General features: G+C 50.3%; 1 protein-coding gene across 2 annotated transcripts in view; it reads right to left on the bottom strand.

The window, feature by feature from the left end:
* Positions 1 to 26,102, bottom strand: part of ATP8B2 (ATPase phospholipid transporting 8B2) — a 470,208-nt gene that overhangs the window by 240,323 nt on the left and 203,783 nt on the right. For both annotated transcript variants that reach the window (XM_086947594.1, XM_086947593.1), the window contains 2 exons: positions 23,437 to 23,525; positions 3,009 to 3,205 (listed from right to left, as the gene is read on the bottom strand). In XM_086947594.1, coding sequence (XP_086803720.1) covers positions 3,009 to 3,205; positions 23,437 to 23,525 — 286 coding nt within the window. The remainder of the gene's footprint in view (positions 1 to 3,008; positions 3,206 to 23,436; positions 23,526 to 26,102) is intronic.

Genomic DNA, 26,102 nt, shown 5'->3' with positions numbered 1-26,102 from the left:
GGGCCGGGACGGGAGGGGGCCGGGGCGGGAGGGGGCCAGGGGCAGAAGTGCACGCAAGCCTCAAATGCTGCCCCCAGCCCCTTTCTGCCCCAGGCAACGCTGGGGCGGGCTGCTAGTTTAATAATAAAAAGAAACTTTGCCTGAAGAGCTGCAGTGGTCTGAGTCTCCTTCTTCGCCAGCGTGGGTTGGAAGTAGTCGGAGTTTTTCCTGTTGAATATATATATATATATATATATATATATATATATATATATATATATATATATATATATATATATATATATATGGTTTCCACACTCAGCAACAAGAACGAGTGAAGCGGACTCTCAAAATTTCTTCCATAAGTCAGGTATTTATTAAATCATTTTATAAAGTGCAAAGTCGTGTCTACCAAACGCGTCTTGCTCGCTGATATATATATATATATATATCTCAGTATGGCTAACAAAATGTAAAAAAATAACAATAAAAACGAAAATCACTTATGAGCTTCCCTTTCTACAATTAGGTAAGGGAGTTCGAAGGTACCGAGATAGCTAGCAACTTGTACCATCTCTCTCCCTGCTGTTTTCTTTCTTATATTTTTTTGATGCTCCCACTTACATCTGCTTCACGTAGATCATACTAAATCTAAGGGATCACGCAAAAACAAACTCCAGTGTTCTCTACCAAAATGCCCAGGTTTCTGCTGGGACACAGACACCACAAAAAGGTTCCTCTGAAATGTGTTCAAGCATGCATTCTTACTCTGAGGAGCAGGTGTTAAGTGAGCCATAACTAAAGATGCATGGGACAGAATATCTGGCCTAGCCAGAGTATGAGAAAGTGCACACATAGGAAGACAGTCTGAGGCTTGAAGCATCAAATCTGAAAATAGTGATTTAAACAAAAAATGTAATTCCTAGAACTGCAATGGATTGCACTTGTAAGAAAAATTGGTGCTTCCGGACTAAGAAGTAAACGTTGCTTGGCATTTTAACGATGAAGTGGGGTTGGAGGTGTTTGAGGGGAGAGGGTGATTAACAGGCATTAACTTCTGCTCACAGACCACCACACTGCTACTGACTGAAAGTGGTGCTGAAAGTACATCCCCAGCCACCGAAGAAATCCGGAGGAGCTGCTCTGTGTACATAGCAGCCCTTAAACACCCCTCCCCACCCCTTTACTCCATGGAGAGGGTAGTAGGATTATCAAAATGAAGTTCAGATAATAAGCCATAGCTAGCAGCTGAGATTCAGCCGAGCTAATATAGCCCACTACACACAGTGATACTTGCACTAAAGCCGCAACCCATGTAATCATTACTGTACTCTCGAACTCTACGCAACATGGTTTCAGCACAGGGTCCCCACTAACTGAGTCTGGCAGCCAAAGGCATTTCTAGGACCACGCAGAACCTCTGGGTGGTCTATTGTCCAAACCTGACGAACACTGCCAATGTTAATAAAATATCTTTGGCAATAAAGCTGGTGCAAACTCTCTTTGTCGTAAAGAACGAGCACTGCCCCCACTCACTGCCTCAATCTAGAATCATTAACCCATTAGGCTAGCACCAACAAGGCCTGAGATGTATTGTCCTCATCCAACTTTAGCTTTATGCGATATAGAATGAGGCTTATGTCTCAAAATAGCCAGATAAACAGAATCATCACAGATTCCCCCACCGATACCGTTTAACAGTCTCTTTCGGAACTGTGAGCAGCTGCAGAGATAGCCCTGGTGTTGAAGTCTCATAGGAAAACACTGGTCCATAGTTTCATCGAGAGCTGTTCCGCCAGAGCGTAGCACAATACCTCACAACAGCATTAGAGGGCTTCTCCACAAAAGTTCTATTTTTCAATATATCTCCAATGGTTAGAGAGTTAGGACTCCTTCCTTGATGATCACTTTTACCGTACAGTAATGCTAAGCTGTTTATGCAAGTGTTGGTTTTATTCAAGAAATATCCTGATAGAACATTTTTGTGAGAGAGAGAGAGATGGGAGAGAGTGTGTGCTGCATCTCAGACATGCCCCCCTCCCCCCCAAGAAGATTAAAGGATGCGTAGGAGGCGCTCTGTATCAGGCTTTGTGAACAGCACTATGGTCAGAAAAGAACATGTGCACAGTCACTGCTAGGCAGGACATAACATGTTAGGATGTTGGAAAAGGCCTGACAAAACACACCAAGAAATGTATTTCTTAGTGCTTTATCACGATCACATTTGTGAATTTAGAAGGTTAGACTACTAAATAATAAATGCAGAATAAATCAAGTTTCACAGAATATTAAAACTGCATACATAACAATTCATATCCCTAATCAGAGTGTGATGAAAGTTAAGTACTAGTGTTAAAATAAATGTCCTCCAGTGTGTAGTTTTGACGCATTTTTCTCGTGGTGGGATAAGAAGTCCTTTGGAAGTCTGTGACACTCCTATGCATTCTCTTATTCTATGCCTTCACTACACTGCATTATTTGTTTCGCACAAAAACACTTTCATCATCTTATCCTCTTAACAGTCGTACAGCATGCTGTTTCAGGGAGCTTTGTGTCATCTGAGAATATTTTTTTTCTTCAAATATAAACTGATAAATCGTCTTTAAATAATAACAGATTAATCATACTGAAAAATAAACATGCAAGGGAAAGATCCTCAAACATGCTGGTTTCTAAAGCACATTTTCATTTATGATCTAGTATCCTGTAAATGCCAGTGCCTTGCAGAATCGAAGTATTTTTATAATAAAATTACTTTTCACCATTGGGTTATTTATGCAAATAATTTATAGAAGTGGAATTTTCCATGAATAATTCCAGTTTCCGTATAGATGCTGCTGAAGCTGGCAAAATGTCATGAACCAATAGAGCTATCTTCCTGGGAAACAACAACCCCTAAGGGTAATCCCCATGGTGCAATGAGTTACGAAGGACATGATTGATCTGCATGAGTTGAAGGCCCATTACACCTAGGAGGAGTGACTTTATGCGGTCATGTGCATGCCTGAAGAACATAGATAGGCACTCACCTTACGTAAAGGGATATGGGCACCACAGTGTTCAGAATGATGATGTAGGACCAGAAGGAGAGGAAGCCAGAGAAGAAGGCACTGTCCACAGCAGCATCCCACAGCAGGTAGATTTGAAAACGCACTCCAACCTCGTACTCCCAAATAGCATTGCCAATCGCCAGCATCACTCCCATGCAAACCAGGAAGCCAAAGATCTACAGTGAGAAAGAGACAGATTCATTTTTCACTGCTACTATGCTAACTCGCCCACAGGTGTGGTAAACACTGTGGATGTCACATCCTAGCCCTGCAATAGATCGCAGATACCCACACCCTTCCAAAGAAGAGACTCTGAAAATCACACAACCAAGGTTTTTTTTTTAATTAACTGCAGACTTAAGATTAGAAAGGAAATATTGCAAGGAAATGGGAGAAAATTAACTTGATAATTGTGATACATACTGCTTGCTGCTTTTGACCCATCTAAAACTAAAGGATAGTTCTTGTAATGTAATGCCCAACAGACTAAAGAAAAAAAAGCAGGCAATGTCAAGCAAGGCCATGACCATTGCCACAATGAATAAAGGTTTCAATGCTTTTGGCCAAGTCAACAGTCAAATGAGGAAGATAATGTTAACACATTTAGGACTACTAAACTGACCTAAGCAAGCAAAGCAGCAGCTAAAAAAGGCATTGAGGTAGAAATGCAGAGATTCAAACAAACCCAACAACTCATAGTTCCAATCTCTATGGACTTGTCCACAATTCTCTGCACAAGATCAGACTCGACACTCAAGAACGAATATGCTACTTACCAGTATGCATCTGTTCTTGGCATGTAGGGCTGCTGACATTCATATTTGTGCATAGATCGCCGCCTAGTGTTGGGTCCGGATGATTGCACATTGTTGTCCTGGAAGAGTCTTCGAAGTATCACAAGATAGGTGGCTCCTCCCCTGGACTACAGTGCGCATGGGCATCGACTCCATCCTCAGATTGTTTTTAGCCATTGTGGCAAAGATGGAGTGAAACTCAGTGAATGATGACCATGCTATGAGTATATGTGAATACTGCAGCTGCTACAGGCGCCGGGGAGGAGGGCGGGCGATATGAATGTCAGCAGCCCTACATGCCAAGAACAGATGCATACTGGTAAGTAGCATATTCGGTTCGAGGCATGTGGGCTGCTGAATTCATATCTGTGCATAGAATACATAGCAGTCCCTCCATTAGCGGCGGCCGCCCGTGCCAGCTGCAGCAGTTTGAAAAAGCGTTTTGAGAACAGCCTGCCCTACAGCTGCCTGCTGTTTGGAGTGCACATCAACACAGTAATGCTTAGTAAATGTGTGTGTGGTAGACCATGTGGCTGCTCTACATATGTCTTCCAAAGGAATGTTTCCAAGGAATGCCATAGAGGCCCCTAACTTCCTGGTGGAGTGGGCTCTTGGCGGAATGGTAAGGGTGCGTTTTGCCTTTAACCCCTTCCATGTTCATGACGAGCTCAGCTCGTCATGAGGCACAGTTGAGCTGTGCTGATGACGAGCTGAGCTCGTCATGAATAATAGGATTCAAGGAACTGCAGCACAGAGGGGCAATTACTGCAGCAGTCAAGGTGTTAAATAGCAGATCTGGATGCATTTAACGATCCATCTACCAATACCAGCCTTGGAAATAGGGTTACCTTTGTGGTGCGGTGCAAAGGCGACAAAGAGTTGCTTGGTTTTCCTAAAATCCTTGGTCCTATCGATGTAATACATTAGGGCCCGTTTAACGTCAAGGGTATGGAGCATTCGCTCCGCCAGTGACTCGGGATTTTGAAAGAAAACAGGCAATTCGATTGTTTGGTTGATGTGAAACTGAGACACAACCTTGGGTAGAAACTTAGGGTTAGTGCGAAGCACTACCCTGTTGGAATGAATTTGAATAAATGGCTCTTGGATTGTGAGGGCTTGCAATTCACTAACCCTCCGTAGCGATGTAATTGCTATGAGGAAAGCCACTTTCCATGTCAAGAACTGAATCTCGCAGGAATGCAGTGGTTCAAAGGGAGGACCCATCAGCCTGGTAAGGACCACATTGAGGTTCCACTCAGGAGCTGGTGGAGTCCGTGGCGGAATGACTCGTTTGAGCCCTTCCAGAAAAGCCTTGATGGCAGGCACCCTGAAGAGGGAGAGGTGCTGCCTATTTTGGAGATAAGCGGCCATTGCAGACAGATGAATGCGAATGGAAGCATAGGCTAGATTACACTTTTACAGATGGAAAAGGTAACAGATGATGTTCTGAATAGAAGCATCCAGCGGGTTAATGTTGTGGTTTGCACAATAAATGACAAACCGCTTCCATTTTGCCGCATAGCATGCTCTAGTGGTGGGCTTCCTTGCCTCCCGAATGATGTCCATACAGTCGACAGTCGGCAGGTAAGTGCAGGTAGCCAAACTCTAGGACTTCAGGAGCCAGATCGCCAGGTTGAGCTGTTGCGGATCTGGGTGCTGAATGTCGCCATGGCTCTGCGTCAGAAGGCTGGGTGTGAGATGTAGCCTCTGATGCGGTACCAGGGACAGTTCTAGAAACGTGGTGTACCAAGGTTGGCGAGCCCACGTTGGAGAAACCAGGATGAGAGTCATCGAGTGCTGCCTGAGCTTGCGTGCCACCAGCGGTATCAGAGGTGCTGGGGGAAAAGCGTACGCAAATTTGCCTGACCAGTTCATCCATATCGCATTGCCCTGCGACTGTGGGTGTGGGAACCTGGCGGCGAAGCTTTGGCATTTTGTGTTCTCCTTTGTGGCGAACAGGTCTATCTGTGGATGACCCCACCTTTGGAAGTACGGCTGGAGTACTGATGGATGTATCTCCCACTCGTGCATCTGGTGGTTGTGCCTGCTGAGCAGGTCCGCCATCTGATTGTCCTTGCCCGGGAGATGCTCTGCCATGAGGAAGATGTTCCTCTGAATGGCCCACTTCCACATGCTCTGAGTCAGATGAGACAGCTGCGGAGAGTGTGTTCCTCCCTGATTTTGAATGTAGTACATTGCCGTCATGTTGTCCGTCCGGATCAACACGACCTTGTTGCACAGATGTACCTTGAATGCTTTTAACGCCATGAAGATTGCCATCAGTTCCAGAACATTGATGTGCATCTTCCCTTGTTGCTGCGTCCATAGTCCCTGCACAGTGTATTGGAGTACATGCGCTCCCCATCCCTGGAGAGAAGCGTCCGTCGTCAGGATAATCTGTGGCACAGGCTCCTGGAACGGTCAGCCCTTGCAAAGGTTTCGTGGATTCCACCAATGCAGAGAGTTGTATGCCCGACCGCTCACCAACACTAGGTCTTTCAACTGGTTGTGAGCCTGAGTCAACTGACGTGCCAAGCACTCCTGAAGCGGACGCATATGTAGTCTCGTGTGCGGGATAATGGAGATGCAGGAGGCCATCATGCCTATCAACTGCATGAACACTCTTGCTGGAAGCGAGTGTTGAGGTCTGAATTTTTGGATCAGCGATTGAATGCTGCTGACTCTCACTGAATTCGGCTGTGCCGTGGCCGCCAGTGTGTCTATGGTCGCACCCAGATACTGCCGTATGTGGGCGGGCTGGAGGTGGGATTTTGGGTAATTCAGTGAGAATCCCAGATCGTGCAGGAAGTGAATGGTGTGAGACACGTGGACGGCACACTGCTGGGCTGACTTCGCTTGGATGAGCCAGTCGTCCAGATAGGGGTAGACGTGGATGTTTTGTCGTCTCAGATGTGCCGCCACCGTCGCCAGGCACTTTGTGAACACCCTGGGTGCCGTGGTGACCCCGAAAGGCAAAACCCTGAACTGGTAGTGCTGGTTTTGGATGGTGAACCTGAGGTATTTCCTGTGTGAAGGATGTAGTGGAATGTGAAAGTACGCATCCTTTAAGTCTAAAGTTGCGAGAAAGTCCCCCTGTATGAGCAGCGGGAGCACTTGCTGCAGTGTTAGCATGTGGAAGTGCTTTGACAGGATGTAGAAGTTGAGGGGCCTGAGATCCAGGATGGGCCTGAGGGACCCGTCCTTCTTTGGAATCAGGAAGTACAGGGAGTAAACACCTGTGCCTCTTTCCTGCATGGGCACGAGCTCTATTGCCCCTTTTTGCAGCATGACGTTGACCTCCTGCTGCAATAAGTGCAAGTGCTCGTCCGACATAGGACGGTGCCTTGGGGGTATGTTGGGGGGAGTGGATGTTAACTCCAGACAATAACCAAATTGGATAAGCTTTCTGACCCACCTGTCCGTGGTGATGGACTTCCACACGGGCAGGAACTGCTGGAATCTCCCCCCGACCGGTGTTGTGTGGTCGGGGGGCAGTGACAATACGTCACTGTTTGTTGGCGGTAGAGGACCTGGAGCTGTTGTTGCCACGTCCTCTGCCCTTGGCGCTGTTGCCGCGGTATCCACCTCGACTCTTGTTGGCATAAGTAGTCTGGGTGGGGGGGGCGGAGCTAGCCAGCGTCGATGGCGGACGCGTGAGCTTTTGGCTCCTCGCCTTAGCCCCGGAAATATCCTGTTAAATTATCCTTAGAAGTGTCCAATCTGCCATAGCTGGCTCTCCGGCACCCACTGACACCCCGGGATTCTGCTAGGTGACTTGCGGACTCTGGCTGGCGAGCCCCACCGAGTGGATTGAAGCGAGGTTCCTCGGCGGCCTGATGGCGGCGGGCTGGGCCTGACGCCACGGACTATCCTGGAGAGAAGGCCGTGCGACGTCACCTGACGTGCGGCCTCAAAATTTGACGAGGGCGGTGTGGTCTCCGGCCGGACCCACACTTGGCTTTTTCCTTCAACGGAGCGACCCCCTCTCATCTGCTGCCGCCTCATATCGGCACGATTTGCCCTCCCACGCAGTGGGTCCCCGGCGAAGCGGACACTGTGCATCTGTACTACGAGGCGGAGCAGTCGCCACTTCGGAGCGAATGCGGGGGCAGGCCTACTCTGGGGTTTCCTGCTGTCCCCGCGTCCCCACGCCACATCTGACTGGAGGTGTCCGGTGCTGAGACTTATGAACTAATATTGCCCCGTGTCAAGCGAGTGAGGGTGTTGCCAAAGTGATCGGAGACTGTTGGTCCGCCATAACGGACGCCATCTTGTCTGGATCGCCGGCTGGTGTGTCGCTCACGCTGCCCTTGCTGACTGGTGACAACGAGGAGCCTATTGGTTTTGAGAGGAGCATGGGGAAAAACGATGCCACTCAGGCGAAGCTCTCCTTTGACCGGCGTCGCACGAAGGGGCCCGATACGACGGCCCCGGAGGCGTCCCCGAAGGGGGCCACCGCGACTGCCCCAGCGACTACAGAGCTCCAGGACATGCTGGCCGCCATGGAAAAGGGCATTCAGGACAGTATCGCGTCTGTGGGCTCTAAAATAGACGCTTTGTCGTACCGCATGGACCGCATGGCGGATCGTGTAGACAAACATGCGGAGCGCCTGGACATGGCGGAACGTCGACTCACGGAGGCTGAGGAGGCGCAGACCGAATGGGACAAGGACAGGAAGCAATTCGGTAGACTTCTGCAGGTCATCCGTGATAAGACGGAGGATTTGGAAGCGCGCTCACGCAGGTCCAACATCCGTATAACGGGAGTGGCGGAAACGACTCAAACTGGGAAGATGGAGCTCTATGTCGAGAAATTGCTGAAACTACTACTCGGGGAGGAGGCTTTCTCCCCCATGTTCATCGTGGAACGGGCACATCGTACGTTGGGCCCACAACCGCAGCCGGGCGCGCCTCCTCGTCCCATCATCGCGAAGCTCCTCAATTACCGCGACAGGGACATTGCTTTGCGCTTGGCGAGGGACAAGGGTCAGCTCCAACATGAGGGCATGAACATTTCCCTCTACCCGGACTTTACGGCCAAGGTACAGGAGGAGAGACGGCAGTTTGCGCCGTATAAAAAACAACTGCGCACGCTGGGCCTCGACTATGCGATGCTGTACCCTGCCAAGCTTCGCATTAACACAGGAGGACGATCATATTTCTTCACGGATCCCAAAGAACTTCAAAAATCCCTGAAGGTATGGACACGGGAGCGTAAGGAGGCCCGGCAGGGCCAGGAAGACGACACTGGATCAGCCTCGAACCTGGAAGAGCAAGACTAGAGGGGCTCTGCCGGAACTTTTGGCTCTCCCTGCCAAGGGATGGACACGATCCCGTAAAATGGTAGAGCTGCGCCACCCCCCTGGGGGCGGTAAGTCTGGATTACGTGGAGGCTGCCTGCACTGTTTGGAGGGGCTGCGGCCACACTGCTCTGACTCGTGCATTATGGGCGGCGGGTGAGGGGGTCACTTGGCACTGCGGAGATGTGAGATTTGGTCAATATAACGTTGTCGGGGGGTTGGTGGGTTTGGGGCGGGCTGTTTGCTGAGCTTTACGATGGACACTGGACTACAAGCGGGGCTGGGATGGAGTGTCGAACTGAACAAATACATCGGGACAGTTGGTGGTGTAGTTCTATTCAGGCGCGCTTCGACCCGGTGCCTTAGGTTGTGTGACTCTCCAGGGAGTTGAGTTTTGAACTGACGAACGCTCTGCTATTTTTGGTTTGATGGGGGTAGTTTTTGGGACCTGTCTGACCTGGTTGGGGGAGGTCGGCTGTGGGTGGGTGGGGGAGCGGGGGGCGGGGTCTGGGGTCTGGGCTGTTGGGGGTATTTGCCTTGGGGTGTTTGAGGGGTTCGTGCTTGATGTGAGTGGACTGCTTTGTGGACCTGTAACTGTGTGGAAATGCCGGCTGGCTACAATCGGGAAACGTGTACTGCTGTGTTGTGTTCTTTCCATCCCTGATGCCAACAGGGTTCATAGGCCCTTGCAATGTCTCATGCTGCGATGAATGTTCCCACACATGCACCACACACGCTGAAATTAATAACCTGGAATGTCCGAGGCCTGAACGACTTTCGAAAGTTGAGGAAGGTCCTCGGCTACCTACACAGACACCATGTCGATTTGGCCCTGCTGCAAGAAACACACTTGCCTATCAACAGTAGGATGTTGCAATCCAGAGGGTTGGTGGGGAATATAGTGGCAGCAGGCTTCATGACACATGCCCGGGGGGTGTTAACCTGGGCTAATCCCTCTTCACAATTGAAATTGATCCCGGTACATGCGGACACGGAGGGTAGATATGTCCTAGCTAGATGTGTGGGTAAGGGACTTGACCTGCTGGTAGTTAATGTATATGGCCCCAATTATGAGCACCCTGAATTCTATGTGACTCTGTCTGCCCACTGTAGGTCTCATGCTCAGCCTGGGATGTTGTGGGGGGGGGGATTTTAATTTTGTGTTTGACCCCGCCAGGGACCGCTCCGCGGGCCCCACTCGGCGACCAGTAGCTTCTGCCGCCTATATGAGTGCCGAGTTGACTAAATTAGACCTAGTGGATGTCTGGAGGGACAAACACCCCACGAAGGGCGGCTTTACACACTACTCGGCCTTTCACAACGTGCATACTAGGATAGATTACTGGTTAGCGTCTCCTCCGGTCCTTAGTGGTATCAGCGCGTGTGAAGTTCTCCCGCGCACGCTCTCGGACCACTCCCCCATTCTGCTGCACCTCTCCACTGCCAGGAAGGGGATACCGGCCTTCACCTGGAGGTTTCCTCCTTTCGCTCTGCTGGATGATGCCTTTCGAGGTGAACTGGCGGAAGACATAGAACAATATTTCGCAACTAATCTAGGCTCGGTTGAAGACTTTTTCACGGTCTGGGAGGCTTTCAAGGTGTTCATTAGAGGAATGGCTATGTCCAAGCATTCCAGTGTGCTACGCTCCATTAGGCGGGAACTTACAGCCTTAGAAACTAAGCTAGCGGAACTAGAGAATCGACAATTATCGGCTCCTAGCACTGACGATGGCCCGGCGCTCACCCAGCTGATCTCGGAGTATCAGACTCTGGCGGATAGAGAAATTCTCTACATGGGCAAATACGCCACGGCCCGAGTGTATGGTGAGGGAGATAGGCCGGGCGCCCTGTTGGCTCGCATGGTTCGGGGTTCGCGGAGGCCCCTGGTTATTGAAGAGCTGAGGACCCCGGAGGGTGATACGGTCGTTGAGGAGGAACAGATACTAGGGACCTTTCGACGCTACTATACTGAACTTTACCAGTCCAAGACGCAGGGCGTGGAGAGCGAAATGGACGATTACTTGGACCACATTGCCATGCCATTTCTCAAGAATTCGGATAGGGAGTTTTTGATGGCCCCCTTCCATGAGGACGAAATCCTGGAGGCCCTTGCTAGTATGAAATCGGGGAGTGCGCCGGGTTCCGATGGACTTACGGTTGGCTTTTATAAAGCCTTCAAAGATATTTTGCTCTCGCATCTGGTTGCCCTCTTTGACTCTATTTGCGAGGATGGTGAGATGCCACTCACCATGCGTGAGGCGTTGCTGGTCACTATACCAAAGCCGGGGAAACCTCCAGATCTTTGCAGTTCGTACAGGCCACTTAGTCTGCTGAACGTGGACGCAAAGATTTATGCCAAGGTCCTCGCCAACCGACTGGCTCTATTGGTGCCAGAGCTGGTCGCTCCGGAACAGTCTGGTTTTGTCCCATGTAGAAATTTAACCTACAACATACGCACGGTGTTGGGCACGATGCAACATGTCAAGCAAGAGAACCGCGCGCTGGCAATCTTCTTAGACATGGAAAAGGCGTTCGACTCGGTTGAGTGGCCTTTCATGATCAGAGTACTACGGAAGCTGGGCTTGGGCAAACCGTTTCTGCAGAGAATCGGGGCGCTGTACCATCGGCCATCCGCCAGACTGCGGTTGGGAGACAGAGTGTCGGAGCCGATCTACATTGGCAGGGGGACTCGACAGGGCTGCCCTCTGTCGCCGTTACTCTATGCCCTGGTGGCGGAACCCCTTGCTTGTGCCATACGGGAGTACCACAGTCTGGAGGGTGTAAGATTTCCCACCTACAAAATAGGGATCTCGACGTACGCTGATGACACTTTGCTGTACGTCCGGAACCCGGAGTCTAATCTGTCCGCGGTACTCAGGGAGGTGGTCCGCTTTGGATCACTCTCGGGTCTGAGGGTGAATTGGGACAAGCCCATCGCTTTCCCTCTCACCCCGGTCATACAACCCTTTGACATGGAGTACCCACTGCAGTGGACCACCGACTCGGTCCGGTACTTGGGCATTCGCCTGCACACTGATCCCGAGGTCCTGGTTCGGGATAACTACGGCGTAGCATTCAATAAATTGGTAGACGATGTCGACACTTGGATTAGACTCCCACTATCCCTCTTGGGCAGGATCGCTCTCATGAAAATGATAGTGCTACCCCGATTCCTGTTCCTTTTCCTTAACATACCAGTGGTTCTGTCAAAGTCGTTTTTTAGACAGCTCACGCAAGTCATGATCCGGCTGGCCTGGGGCGACAAGCAACAACGAATACGGTGGGCGACTTTGACTCTCCCCTGCGAGATGGGGGGTTTGGGGGCTCCGGATCTGGAGCGCTACTATCGAGTTGCGCAAGCTTCTCATCTCCACTCCTGCATACACGGTGACGCATGCACGCCGCACCTCATTCTGGAAAGGCTGTTTGCGGACCCGCTCCCCCTGCCTGCCACGATCTGCCTCCCGGCGGATCGCTCAATTGGAAGGCTGGACTCTCTTAAGGCGACCAACCACGCATGGCATGCCCTGGTGCGAACTCGCGGCTGTGATCTCCTGTACTCCCCATTGATGCCCGTTGAATGGGCTCTCTGGCTGGACCCCTTGGGCGAGAAGGGAGTGGTCGAGGCCTTGCGTGCTCTTGGCATTGTGAAAATGGAGGATTTGTTCTCCGACTGTACTCTGAAGACCTGGGATCAGCTCACTCCCACAGAGTCGGGCCCCTCATTACTGCAGAAATTCCAATTTCACAGGCTCCGCTCTGCGTTCCGGGAGGTTCTGGGCTCTTCCATGGAGGAGCCTGAGGAGATCCCTGAACTGACTCATATCATTAAATCCAAATCACCCGCAAAATAATTTCACAAGTCAACAAGTTGGGGGTGACGCATCAGCGCTTACAACCCTCTAAAGCTAGGGCAGCCTGGCAGGACGATCTGCAAACCCCTATAGATGACGTCATGTGGTGATATTGCTGTTCCAGCATGAGCAAAATCTCCCTGAACGGTAGGCACAGGCTGGTGCATTTCAAATTCCTCCAGTGGGTGTACTACACCCCCGAACGGTTACATCGATATGGCCTTCGCCCCTCTGCGGAGTGTGAGCGCTGCCGAACATTGGTGGCTGATTTCTTTCATATGGCGTGGCTCTGCCCCGGTGTACAAGCTTTCTGGGGGGAGGTGTTTGCGGAGCTTGACCAGATTTTGGGGGAGTCGCTGCCGCGTACTCCGGCACTAGCACTCCTTGGTTATTCTAAGCCGCTAGCCCCTTCCCTGCGCCGGCTGGTTGATATGGCTCTGCTGTTGGCCAGGAGAGTGGTCGCTGCCTGTTGGATGCGTGGGCCCCTCCCTGCCAAAACAAGATGGCTAAGGGATCTACAATATTGCTGCACTCAAACAGAACTATACAGCGAATTGCTACCGCCCAGGAGTAGGCCAAAGAATTTCTCGGACCTTTACAAGGAACACCTGCAAAAGGGGGAGGACGGCGGCTCAGACACCTCCGAAGTAGGCATGGGCGGAAAATCCGTTCCGCTCGCGGATTTTGCGGATTTTCGGGAAATCCGCAATCCGCGAGATTTGCGAATTTCCTGCAAAATCCGCAAATCCGCGAGCAGCGGATTTTGCTCGCACTGCTCGCACTGTTCGCGTGAGTTCGCGCCCCGCGAATAAGTGCGAAATTGCAGAAATACGTTCTAAGCAAAACTGAAAGTAACTACTTACCAGGTTCAAAAGTTCAGGCACATCATTAGTAGCCATTTCCTGTAGTGCTTCCTGAGGGGCCCCTCCAGAGTTCAGTTGCCAGTTGAAACTATTATGTGACCCTGCTCTGAACCTCAGAATAGTTACACATATGCCACAAAGGTCATGAATTACAGCTAAGGGAGACAAGCAGGAGCCAGGCTGGAAGTTAAAATCCATTAATCAGCCCCTAATTCATTATTGTCAGTTGGGGCAGGGCAGGTGTTGTAACTAATTTTGCAACAATGAAAGCACTTAGCAAGTGCAAAAGATCACTAATCAGGGCGCACTAAGGAAGCAGGTGCCAGCTAAAAAAATATTCTGTGACACATTAATCAGCCCCAAATTAATTCAGGTCACTTGAGGCAGGGAAGGTGTGCTTTGCTTTGCCGAAAATAATGTACACTGGACAACCAGAGGGTGTGGTGATGAAACAGAGGGTGGCATGGGTGGGCCAGAGGGTGGCATGAGTAGTCAGAGAGTGGCAGTGGTGACAGAGAGTGGCAGTGATGAAGAAGAGTGTCCCAAACAGGTTGGACACGTAGAAACAACAAGTTCGCAAAACTTGCGACCCAACAGGTAAGTTCGCAAATTGCGAAATTGTAAAAACCCTCGCGAACTGGCAGAAACACGGGCGAACACAAAAAAAAATAAAAATCCGCAAATTCGCGGGAATTCGCGGATTTTGCGGATTGCGAGTTCGCAAATCCGCAAATTCGCGGATTGCCAATCCGCAAAATCCGCTCATGCTTACTCCGAAGTAGTTGATGGGGATTGAAACTGGGGGGACAAATACACTTACGGGGGGATGGCTTGGGACACACGGCAGGCACACCATGGTTTACTCACGATTAAATGAAGGTAGTAGTTCCACAATCACACTCAGGGAGGGGGGGGGGGGAGCTGGGATGGTAGTTGGGGTAGTTTCCTTTGACTTCATTTCGACGTAAGACCTTACTGCCGCGATTGCGTTCTGGGATGGCCAGTTGACACACTGTTCTACTTGCTGCACACGGAGGGGCATCTCTCTTGATTATACTGGGATAGCGTCACTACATCACGCCGCCGGGCCTCCGGGATGCCGGCACTCTGGCTGTGTACAATATTTCTTGATAATTGATCATAAGCTCCTTGTGTTGTGTGTACCAGTGCGGTGTGAAACTGTACAAGACTTGGTGATGTCAATGGCTTAGCTTTCAATAAAGGTCTTTTAATAAAAAATAAAAAAAAATAAGTAGTCTGGGTGCTGCCTTTGTAGAACTGCGCGGACTGCAAAAGCTGACCCCTTGAGGTGCCTCTGGTATTGGAGCGACGAAAGGACCCACCCCGAAACTGCTGGGACTGCAAGGCACCCATGGATTTTGCAGTGTCAGTGTCCTTTTTAGGTTTCGCTGGGGGACGGAGCCGTTAGGCTCCTCCTCCAGAGAAATCTGTAGTTTCTAGTATGGGTGACTTGAACACGCCTCTCTGCTTCATTGGCTAGCTCAATAAATGGAGGCTAGCCATTGGAACAGAGAGGCGTCCGTCAATGCCGGACCACACACGGGGGCGTTCCCGAGAATCTTTGGCTTTTGGCTACGTCATGATACGTCAGCCAAAAGCCGGGAACGCCCCCGAGAAGAGCTGGCCCGATCGCTGTGCTCATCGGCACAGATTCAGGGGTGAGGGGAGACCCGTGGTGTTTCCCTGTGCCTTATAATCCCCCGTGTCGATCTGCTGGCGAGGAAGCAGGCTGACCGCGATCTGCGGCCCGAAAATCTCTGGCCGCTAAATCACCGTCGCGGCCCGGGGCCAGAAACACCCTCTGCAAGCTGTGTTCGTGACCGGGAGCTGCGGTAGCTGAGATCGAAGCCGCCGCGCTCCCATTGGCCACAGGAGTCGAGCCCCCTCACTGACGCCGCGACGGGATTGGCCCGTGCGCCGTCGCGTCACTACTGAAGCTGTGCAGGGATTGGCCGCTCAAGGTTCGTCATCGTGGGTTGCCCCGGGAGCCGCACTGCCGTTGGCTGACTCCCGGGTGGTTGTGAGGGCTCGCCTGCAAAGCAGCGACCTGATTGGGCCATCGGCGGAGGAGCTGCACCTGAAGCACGACGAAGAGCCTCCCGGAGGAGACCCATCCCCGCCGAGGAGACCGTGAGTGCCCCTGTGCCCCCGGCCTGCCGTCCCAACTGCCGAGTGCCTGCATAACTCCCCCGCCGCTCGTAGGATTGTCGAGAGCGGGCGGGAGAGCAACCGGGACCGGCCGGGGCAAGGAGCGAGTGTGCTCTGTTAGGCGCGGGGCGCCTAAAGTCCTCAGGAGTGCGAGGCTGGGCCGATCTGCGTGGAAGGAGTCACGGAAACACTCGGTGAGGCGCGATTGCTGCGCTGGGGGCCTATTCCTCGTGTTGGCATATCATTTAAACGCTGAATTGTTAATGCTACAGACTGTCTTCTGAAAATGCGTTGATAATTTTACTGCTTGTGTTGTGTGTGGCGTGTAGGGCTGACCCATGTGCCCAGGTGATGGTGCGACCTTGTTTACTGGCAACAAGAGTGCTTTTGTATACCGTCTAGGGAAACAGTCGTATTTTAGTTTGTTGTGGTGCTTAGGTACCTCCCTAGTGGCTGTCGGGGAACCCCTCCTCCCCCCGGATTGGATTGCATGCATGTTCTTGTGGATGGCCAGGACCTAGTGTTTTGAAAGCAAAGGCAAGCCTCTGGGTGCATATGATTCTTTCCCTGTATCACGATGACCTCCAACATATCCAATAAAATGCTGCTTAACATCTCCCATATCAGGTTTTGTCCAACTATGTTGGTGTGGGAAATGGAAAGTACACCAGCCCCTGCTGCTAAGGGCTCGATGTCTTCATTCCTGTGCATTAGGCAAACAGGGGATGTGTGCTGTTTCACTGTAGGCCTTGAGTACGAACTCCTGCCAGTCTGGAATACTGAAGAGTGCATGTGGAATACTGGACACCTTGTTGTGGTCAAACGACTCAATGCACTCCCTCTAGATGGGATGACCATAGTCAGCAAGTTTCTCCATCCAGCTTCTGCCATTGCATTTATTGCCCAGGAAATCTTGGCTGCTTCAGCTGCTGTGCGTGGAAAGGTCATCCAGCCTCAAAGGGATTCGCAGACCGCAGAGACTTTCAAAAGTGTTGTATTTGTCCCAGGGCCTTGTACGGAGAGATGCCACTCTTTCTGAATGTTGTGCTGCCTTGTCTTTGCCATTAGCATTCTGCCAGAATCCTAACGCAGCCCTCTCTTTCTGACTTGTTGCATCCTCAATCCTGCTTTTCTCTACTACCACCACGGTATGCCATCTCTCACTGGGCTGTGTCAGAATCTCCAGCAACCCTCTGTGTAGGCTGTTCTATCTAGGTATTACCAGTATCTGGGTCTCTCCTTCCAAGACACCATCTTTTTCGAAGTGGTCCCACCAGTATACCACCAGGGCTGGGTACTCCAGCAGGAATACACTGTATGGTGAGCATGAGTACACTGGACCTGTTGTGACTGCTACAAGGTATTTCATCAGCATAGTAAAGAAAATGGTGTTTGTTTATAACTGGTAGTTAATAGTGCTTCTGTTGTTCTAAGCAGATAGTTTGGGATGTATTGTATATTGGGCTGTTAGTATTGCTCCCAGCTCTCACATGCAAGTGCCCACCTCAGTCCATGTTCTTTCCTATTAATCAACCCAAGTTCTGAGCCTGAAGTTGAGGAACACTCCCTACACTCATCCAGCACCTGGGTGGGGAAACCCTGTACCAACTTCTTTAGAGGTACTTGTGTATTTTCAGTTTATACCTACCTGCTGACTCTGGTCATTATCTACCTTCCTTGGTTAGTCACTGCCCTGAGGTCTGTGGGCAGGACTGACAGTCGATGCATCTTCTTTCCCACCGGTATTCAAAGCCTTGCTACATAGCTACATAGCTAGGCGACCAGTGCTTAATTTGTAAAATAAGTGCCAGGGCCCTCGTCAGTATAAGTTCTATTGGTGCAGAACGCAGGGACAGTTCCTCTGTTGTAGCAGAGGAGTGTTGCCACACTTAAATTATCCCCAAACCCCCAGAGATAAAAAATAACATGGTAATTCATTATCATTTTATTGATCATCCCCGTCCTGAACAGAGCATCAGGACGGGACAGGGCCTGTTCACATCATTTGCTCAAACAAAAGTAAGGCCCACCTGCACCCTAAGCCAATGAAGACTTTTACACTGAAGGGCACCCTGAGGTTCTTTACTCCTCCCTTCGGTACATAAGTGATGATGATTTTTTTACAGTCATTAACCAGTGACTGGCTGATGGTAACTTTAATTGCGACATGGAATATTTTATTTTTAGTATTTTACTTTTAGTTCCCTGCCCCCTCGCTGTGCTTGCTTCCCTGCCCCCTCGCTGTGCTTGCTCTCCTGAGTGTGTGTGTGTGGCTCTGGGTGGGTGTGTGTGGCTCTGGGTGGGTGTGTGTGGCTCTGGGTGTGTGTGTGTGTGGCTCTGGGTGTGTGTGTGTGTGGCTCTGGGTGGGTGTGTGTGGCTCTGGGTGTGTGTGTGTGTGTGGCTCTGGGTGTGTGTGTGTATGGCTCTGGGTGTGTGTGTGGCTCTGGGTATGTGTGGCTCTGGGTGTGGCTCTGGGTGTGTGTGTGGCTCTGTGTGTGTGTGTGTGTGTGTGTGTGTGTGGCTCTGGGTGTGTGGGTGTGTGTGTGTGTGGCTGGCTCTGGGTGTGTGTGGGTGTGTGGCTCTGGGTGTGTGTGTGTGGTAGTAATTGCTGTCTGCTGTCGTCCGTAGGGTACAATAGGTTTCGGATTTGCAAGAGATTAAGCTAATGGCAATGTAAATGACAATGCCATTTATTTATCTGTTTTCAAAACCAACACATAAATACAAATTTTGTCATTTACAATGCCAATAGCTCTAACTTTTCCAAAGGCGAAACCATTGCATTGTAAATGCTTGTTCATTTTTTCAAGGGTAGTGTCAACCTCCGGGCCAAACAGGTGATCTGGGTTGACTGTTTGGTTCAAGATGGTGGTTTGGATGTCTGGCTTGAAAACCAGAGATTCTCAGCCAGGTATGTCTCCGAAGCATAACACTGGTGTTAATGGCGCGCGCAGCGGTGTCAGCCGCGTCCAGAGCGCACTTTATGGAAGCGTTGGAGATCAGCTTCCCCTCCTGGATTAGCATCTCAGCCCCTTCCTTATATTGATCAGGCAGGTGTTGCAAAAGGGTCTCTCGGGTGTCGTAGTGTGCCCTGTCATAACGCGCCAGGAGCGCTTGTGTGTTTGAGATGCGCCATATGTTAGCTGCCTGCGCTGCTACCCTCTTCCCCGAAGCTTCAAAGACCTTGGACTCTTTGTCTGGGGGAGGAGCATCACCCGTAGTTTGAGAATTTGCCCTCTTCCGGGCATTCGAGACGACCAGGGAGTCCAGCGGCAACTGTCCTTTAATGTAAGTTGGATCAGTACTTTTTGTCAATCCTCGGGTTGATGACTCTTGCCCTGGTGGGTTCTTTGAAGACCTCAGCAGCGTCCTCAAAACGCCTTTGAACATTGGCAGTTTTCACAGTCTTTTCAGACACAGAAAAGGTGTCAAATAGGAAATCTACGTCCACAGGGTCAGCATGCAGCTGGACATTGTGATTGGCTGCTGCCCGCTCAATGAGGGCATTGAAAGCAGCAGAGTCTTCAGTAGGTGAAGTTTTAGCAGAGAAGAGCTGAGAGTCTTGTCCTGAATGTGGGTCCCCAGGCTCACCACCGGCAGACCAGGGCTCGGTCTCATCCTCTGGGTCTGTGTAGACTGGATAGCTATATTCATCCTCGTCATCGCCCTCACCAGCGTCCACGTCGGAGTAAGTGGGCGAGACCTCGTGAGCTTGTGGTGAAATGGGATCCACCAAAGCTGGGGCACCAGCAGAGTCCATTTTCCTCTTTAGGGGGATTTTGTAAGACTCCAATTGGGGTTCTGGGGTGATTTTCTTCTTCAGAAGGGAAAGCCTGCCCGTTTCGGCGTCGATGAAATGTTCTTGACGCTCCTCCTCTGAAAGTTGTCGAGGCCGCGGGCCAAGGACCACCAACGATAACTTTGGCGTCGAAGATACTTTCTCGGGCACGCCGGCCCCCGGTTTAGCAGCGAAAGCCTTCGGCGCCGTCTTAGGCGGTAAGGTAAAGAGGATCGGCGTGGACGCCTTTGCCGGTTTCTCAAGAGGCTTGGCAGGCGGAGGGTCCTTCGGCTCGGCTGCTGCGGTGCCGTCCCTTATGCGCTGCAGGGACTCCGTGACCTTCTTCGTGAACGCGGCCGATGAACGCGCCGGTTCGATGGAGTCCTTCGAGGACGGTTTCGGAGTGGAGTCCTTCAAGGCCACTTTCGGAGCCGACACACTTGGCGTAGCCCCCTTGGCCCTGTCGTGTGGAGGCGGGGCAGAGAGGACCTTCGGGTCATCGGGCCGCTTCTTCGGGTCTGCAAGAGACTTCTTGGTGTCGTCGACAGCCTTCTTGTGGTCGACTCGACCCTTGCCGGCGTCGATAGTCTTCGGCGCCGATGCGACCGGGTCTAACCCCTTCACCTTAGTCTTCGACGTGGTAGCCTTCGGCTCGGCCATCTTGACTTGGCCCTTTGGCTCGACGGCCATCTTAGGTTTCTTCGGCACCGAGGCCTCCGAAGTCTTCGATCCGACCAATGCGATGCGCACTTTCGGTTTCGAAATCTGCCCTTGTGCAGGATCTGGCGCCGAGACCGTAGTTTTCACTTTCGGTTTCACTTTCACCGGGAGTGACTCAGTAATAATGTCCGTGGCCGGGCCTGCAGGCGGGGCCGAGGAACGCACATCAAGGTCTTGGGTAAGGCCCGAAGGCGATCCCTCGACCTGGGCCTTATTGAGTGGCACGGCCCAGAGTCAGTCTGAGGAAGCTCCTCGTCCGAGCTATCCTCCAAGGCCCCTAGGGCCACGTCGTCGTCTCCTACCTCCTCGACGACTTCTTCGTTGTCGAAAGCTTCGGCCTCAGCGTTGTAGTCTTCCTCGACATCCGACGCGGGGTTAGATTCTGAGACGTCCTGGATATCTTCATCCTCGACCTCCCCAGCATCGAAAATGTCCGTAGGCGCCGGAGCAGATTGCTGGGCCTCCAGGCGCGCAGCCGGACGGAGCTTGAGTGTCTTCTTGGACCGGAATCTCGAACAGGCCATACAATTGGCCTCATCGTGGTCCGGCGACAGGCACTTGTTGCACACCGGGTGGACGTCAATGTGTGGGTACTTCGAGTTACACACAGGACATCTTTTGAATGGACTTCGGTCCATGATGGATGGTCGATGAGTCTGGAGCGTCGACAAGGCCCTCCGCGCCGAAAGCACGCGGAAGTACAGAGCTCGGCTCGGAGCCGAGGAAGTTGTTAAGCCGAACGCAAGACAATACCGACGTAAGACTAAAGACCTTTTGGTCTCGATGAAAGTTTACTGTTTCTTTATTGATTCCGACAAGAGGGAACCAAAGACATCCGAACCCAATGGCGGAAAAAAACAATCTGGGGATGGAGTCGATGCCCATGCGCACTGTAGTCCAGGGGAGGAGCCACCTATCTCGTGATACTTCGAAGACTCTTCCAGGACAACAATGTGCAATCATCCGGACCCAACACTAGGCGGCAATCTATGCACAGATATCAATTCAGCAGCCCACATGCCTCGAACCTTACAATCGCCGGCACAAAGAGTTTTTTTATTATTATGATGCATGAAAAAATGTTTGGCATACAGACAAGAGTTCAATGTGACATTAGTAGATTTACCATCTGTCTAGATGAACTTAACGTTAAATATTTTCATCAACTTAAAAAAAAAACCACTTCGAATAATAGTCTCTGAAATTCTAATAACGCATATTTATTTATTTATTTTATTTATTTTCAGAGTTTTATATAGCGCGAACAAGATCTTCGCAGATATCAGCGCGCTTTACATAGACGGGTACATGAGGGAACAAAGTCAAATAGGTAAATCAATAGTTCACACAGTACAGAAGGGTACATGAGGGAACAAAGTCAAATAAGTACATCAGTAGATCATACAGTACAAATAATACAATTGGGTGACTGCAAAGCAATCAAGTGGGTGATAAGACAGCTCGTACAAATAGATAAGGGGTCAAGCAAGTAATACAGATCATTGCAGGGTGTTAATAGGGTTCGAGATAGTAGTACAGGTGAATTTAGCCATGAGGATAGCTTTTACTTCTTTTTTGAAGAGTGTAGTGGAGGATATAAGCCTGGTTTCGGGAGGGAGTGAGTTCCAAATCCTAGGCGCCATTCCTGAGAAAGAGCGCTTGTATGTTTTCTCCTTCCGGAATCTTCGAGGTTTCAGCAGAAGATTGTTTGCGCCTCTCGTGTTTCTGATTCCCCCAGAGATTGTCAATTTCTGAGCAAGGTAGCCGGGTGAGTTTAAGTGTACCGCCTTGTGTGTCATGCAGGCGATTTTCAGATGTATTCTGGCTTCAAACGGCAACCAATTCAGGGATTTCAAGTCAGGGGTAATGTGGGAGTGCTTTTTTGACCCAGTGATGAGTCTCGCTGCAGCATTTAGAGATGCTTTTAGTGGTGCGGTTGTAGTTAGTGGGAGTCCGCAGAGGGCGGTGCTGCCGTATTCAATTCGTGGGATGACTAGTGCTTGCACCGCAGTTTGGAAGTCTTTGGCTGGGAGGTAGGGTTTAAGTTTCCTCAGAGTATTGATCTGGAAGTTCGCTCCCTTTGTTGCTTTGCTGATATGTTGCTGCATGTTGAGATTGGTGTCGAGTGTTATGCCTAAAGATTTTGCTGATTCCACGATGGTGGGTTGGACATTAAGTGCGGTTAGGAGTTTAAGCCAATGTTGAGTGGTGGATATCTTCGCTGGAGGTGCGATCAGAAGGAACTCTGTTTTCAGGGCATTGAGTTTGAGGTGATTGTCGGCAAGCCAGGATTGGGTGCATCTGATCGTTGAGTTCAGGAGTAGGATGTCATTGGGTGATTGCAGTTTGAGGTAAAGTTGGGTGTCATCGGCATACATGTGAAAGTGTACATTGGATGCTTGTAGCAAGGTGGTGAGAGGTTCCATGACTAGGTTGAACAAAGTTGGGGATAGAGAGGATCCTTGGGGGACGCCTAGCGTTACAGGTACTGGCGTGGACATCAGGTTGTTGCTCTTGAATTTCTGCGACCTGCATGTATGTACTTAAAACTGGGAACAGTGAGTTACTGCTTGACAGTTCCACACACCATTATTGGACTTCGCCAGAAAAGTACTACAGTGCCCCAGCACAAAAGTCAAGAAGGGACTCAAATCGTGAGTCAGTGACTTCGGTTTATCTACTTGAAGTTCTCTATCATAATATTAATGGATATTTTAACAGCGGATGTGCTTCAAAAGAGCTGGGTTTCGGTCTACCATTGAAATTATGCGTGTCCACCAGGATAATAACCAATTTCAATGAGAATGCACTTAACAGAGCTCACCGTCTCCACTATGAAACTGAAAAGCAGTACTGAATTAAGTGCACTGGAAGGACTATTTAGAGGTTGGGTCTTCTGTAACTAGAACAATTGTATAAGATTACATACCCACAAAACAAGTGTATTCATCAGGCGATCAATGCTCGTCCTCTTAAACTTGGTTCTCCCACTGTTTTGCATAAGTTTGGTGTCAGGCCCTAAGGAAAAGTCATGGAATCAGCACAAAATCAAGAGAAAGTGACAGTAAAGCATAAATGATTCAAAATATTGTCAAACTGCTCCCGTCAAACCCCACTCTCATGTGAAACCACATTTAGCAGACCTGCCTAAAACCTGTGCTTGGTTTCAATCATACATTCAAACCCACCTTCCCACAACATGAAAGGAAGCCTTCTGCCCCCTCAATCGTCCTGAGGTTTCTGTAAACATTCATAAACAGAAAAACCCCATGCAATTCCAATATATATTTCAGCCTTACTGTCCCTCCAGGCTCTTGCGGTCAAGCGAGGAGAACTGTTTTAACCAAGTATGGACGGAAAAGCATTCTGATCTCCGCTCATGCTCTGGAACATGCTGAAATTGCTGTTTGGAAACAAAACACTTGATTCCTATGTTAAAAATCGCTGTACTTTAAGCAATAATTGAAACAAGCTATGTAAGTTATTAATTATCATGTTAAAGATTCCTATTCCTGTCAGTTCTTAAGATTTATGTACCAAACAAAGTACTAAACTTATTATGCAAATGCTACTTACCAGTATGCATCTGTTCTTGGCATGTAGGGCTGCTGACATTCATATCTGTGCATAGATCGCCACCTAGTGTTGGGTCCGGATGATTGCACATTGTTGTCCTGGAAGAGTCTTCGAAGTATCACGAGATAGGTGGCTCCTCCCCTGGACTACAGTGCGCATGGGCATTGCCTCCATCCCCAGATTGTTTTTAGCCATTGGCAGAGATGGAGTGAAGAATGTGAGTGATGACCATGCTATGAGCATATGTATATATATGAATGAATACTGCAGCTGCTACCGGCGCCGGGGAGGAGGGTGGGCGATATGAATGTCAGCAGCCCTACATGCCAAGAACAGATGCATACTGGTAAGTAGCATTTGCAGTTCGAGGCATGTGGGCTGCTGAATTCATATCTGTGCATAGAATACATAGCAGTCCCTCCATTATCGGCGGCCGCCCGTGCCAGCTGCAGCAGGCTGAAAAAGTGTTTTTAGAACAGCTTGACCAACAGCTGCCTGCTGCTTGGAATGCACGTCTACACAGTAGTGCTTAGTGAAAGTATGTGTGGTAGACCATGTGGCTGCTCTACAGATATCTTCTAAGGGAATGTTACCTAGGAAAGCCATAGAGGCCCCCAACTTCCTGGTGGAGTGGGCCCTCGGTGGGATAGTGAGGGTGCGTTTAGCTTTAGCGTAACAGATCTGAATGCACTTTACTATCCACCTAGCAATCCCTGCTTTTGAGATAGCGTTTCCCTTGTGGTGTGTGGCAAAAGCAACAAAAAGCTGCTTGGTTTTGCGAAAATCTTTTGTCCTGTCTACATAATACATCAAGGCCCTCTTAACATCAAGGGTGTGGAGCATGCGCTCCGCCAGTGTCTCCGGGTTTTGGAAAAACACCGGCAATTCGATTGTCTGGTTTAAGTGGAATTGGGATACCACTTTGGGTAGGAATTTAGGGTTAGTGCGGAGCACCACCCTATTAGCATGTACCTGGAAGTAAGGTTCTTGGATGGTGAGCGCCTGCAGCTCGCTAACCCTCCGTAGCGATGTAATTGCTACTAAGAACGCAACCTTCCAAGTCAGAAACTGAAGCTCACAAGAGTGCAGTGGCTCAAAGGGAGGACCCATCAGCCTCGTAAGAACCACGTTGAGGTTCCATTCTGGAGCTGGAGGGGTCCTTGGTGGAATGACCCTTTTGAGTCCTTCCAGAAAGGCCTTGATAGCAGGGACCTTAAAGAGTGACAGGTGCTGCCTATTCTGGAGGTATGCTGCCATAGCAGACAGGTGAATGCGGATGGAAGAGTATGCCAGATTGCATTGGTACAGGTGGAACAGGTAACAAATGATGTTTTGAATGGAAGCATCTAGCGGGTCAATATCGTGGTTAACACAGTAGATGACAAACCTCTTCCATTTAGCCGCATAACAAGCTCTAGGAGTGGGCTTCCTTGCCTCCCGAATGATGTTCATGCAATCGGGAGGTAGATTGAGGTAGCCAAACTCTAGGACTTCAGGAGCCAGATCGCCAGGTTGAGCTGTTGCGGATCTGGGTGCTGAATGTCGCCATGGCTCTGCGTCAGAAGGCTGGGAGTGAGATGAAGCCTTTGATGCGGTACCACGGAGAGTTCCAGAAACGTGGTGTACCACGGTTGGCGAGCCCACGTTGGAGCAACCAGGATGAGAGTCATCGAGTGCTGCCTGAGCTTGCGTGCCACCAGCGGTATCAGAGGTGCTGGGGGAAAAGCGTACGCAAATTTGCCTGACCAGTTCATCCACATCGCATTGCCCTGTGATTGCGGGTGTGGGAACCTGGCGGCGAAGCTTTGGCATTTTGCGTTCTCCTTTGTGGCGAACAGGTCTATCTCTGGATGACCCCACCTTTGGAAGTACGGTTGGAGTACTGATGGATGTATCTCCCACTCGTGCATCTGATGGCTGTGCCTGCTGAGCAGATCCGCCATTTGATTGTCCTTGCCCGGGAGATGCTCTGCCATGAGGAAGATGTTCCTCTGAATGGCCCACTTCCACATGCTCTGA

This window comes from Lissotriton vulgaris, chromosome 12 (assembly GCF_964263255.1).
Source record: "Lissotriton vulgaris chromosome 12, aLisVul1.2, whole genome shotgun sequence".
NCBI lineage: Eukaryota > Metazoa > Chordata > Amphibia > Caudata > Salamandridae > Lissotriton > Lissotriton vulgaris.
The sequence above is the reverse complement of the archived record's forward strand: the minus strand, read 5'-3'. Positions and strand labels throughout refer to the sequence as shown.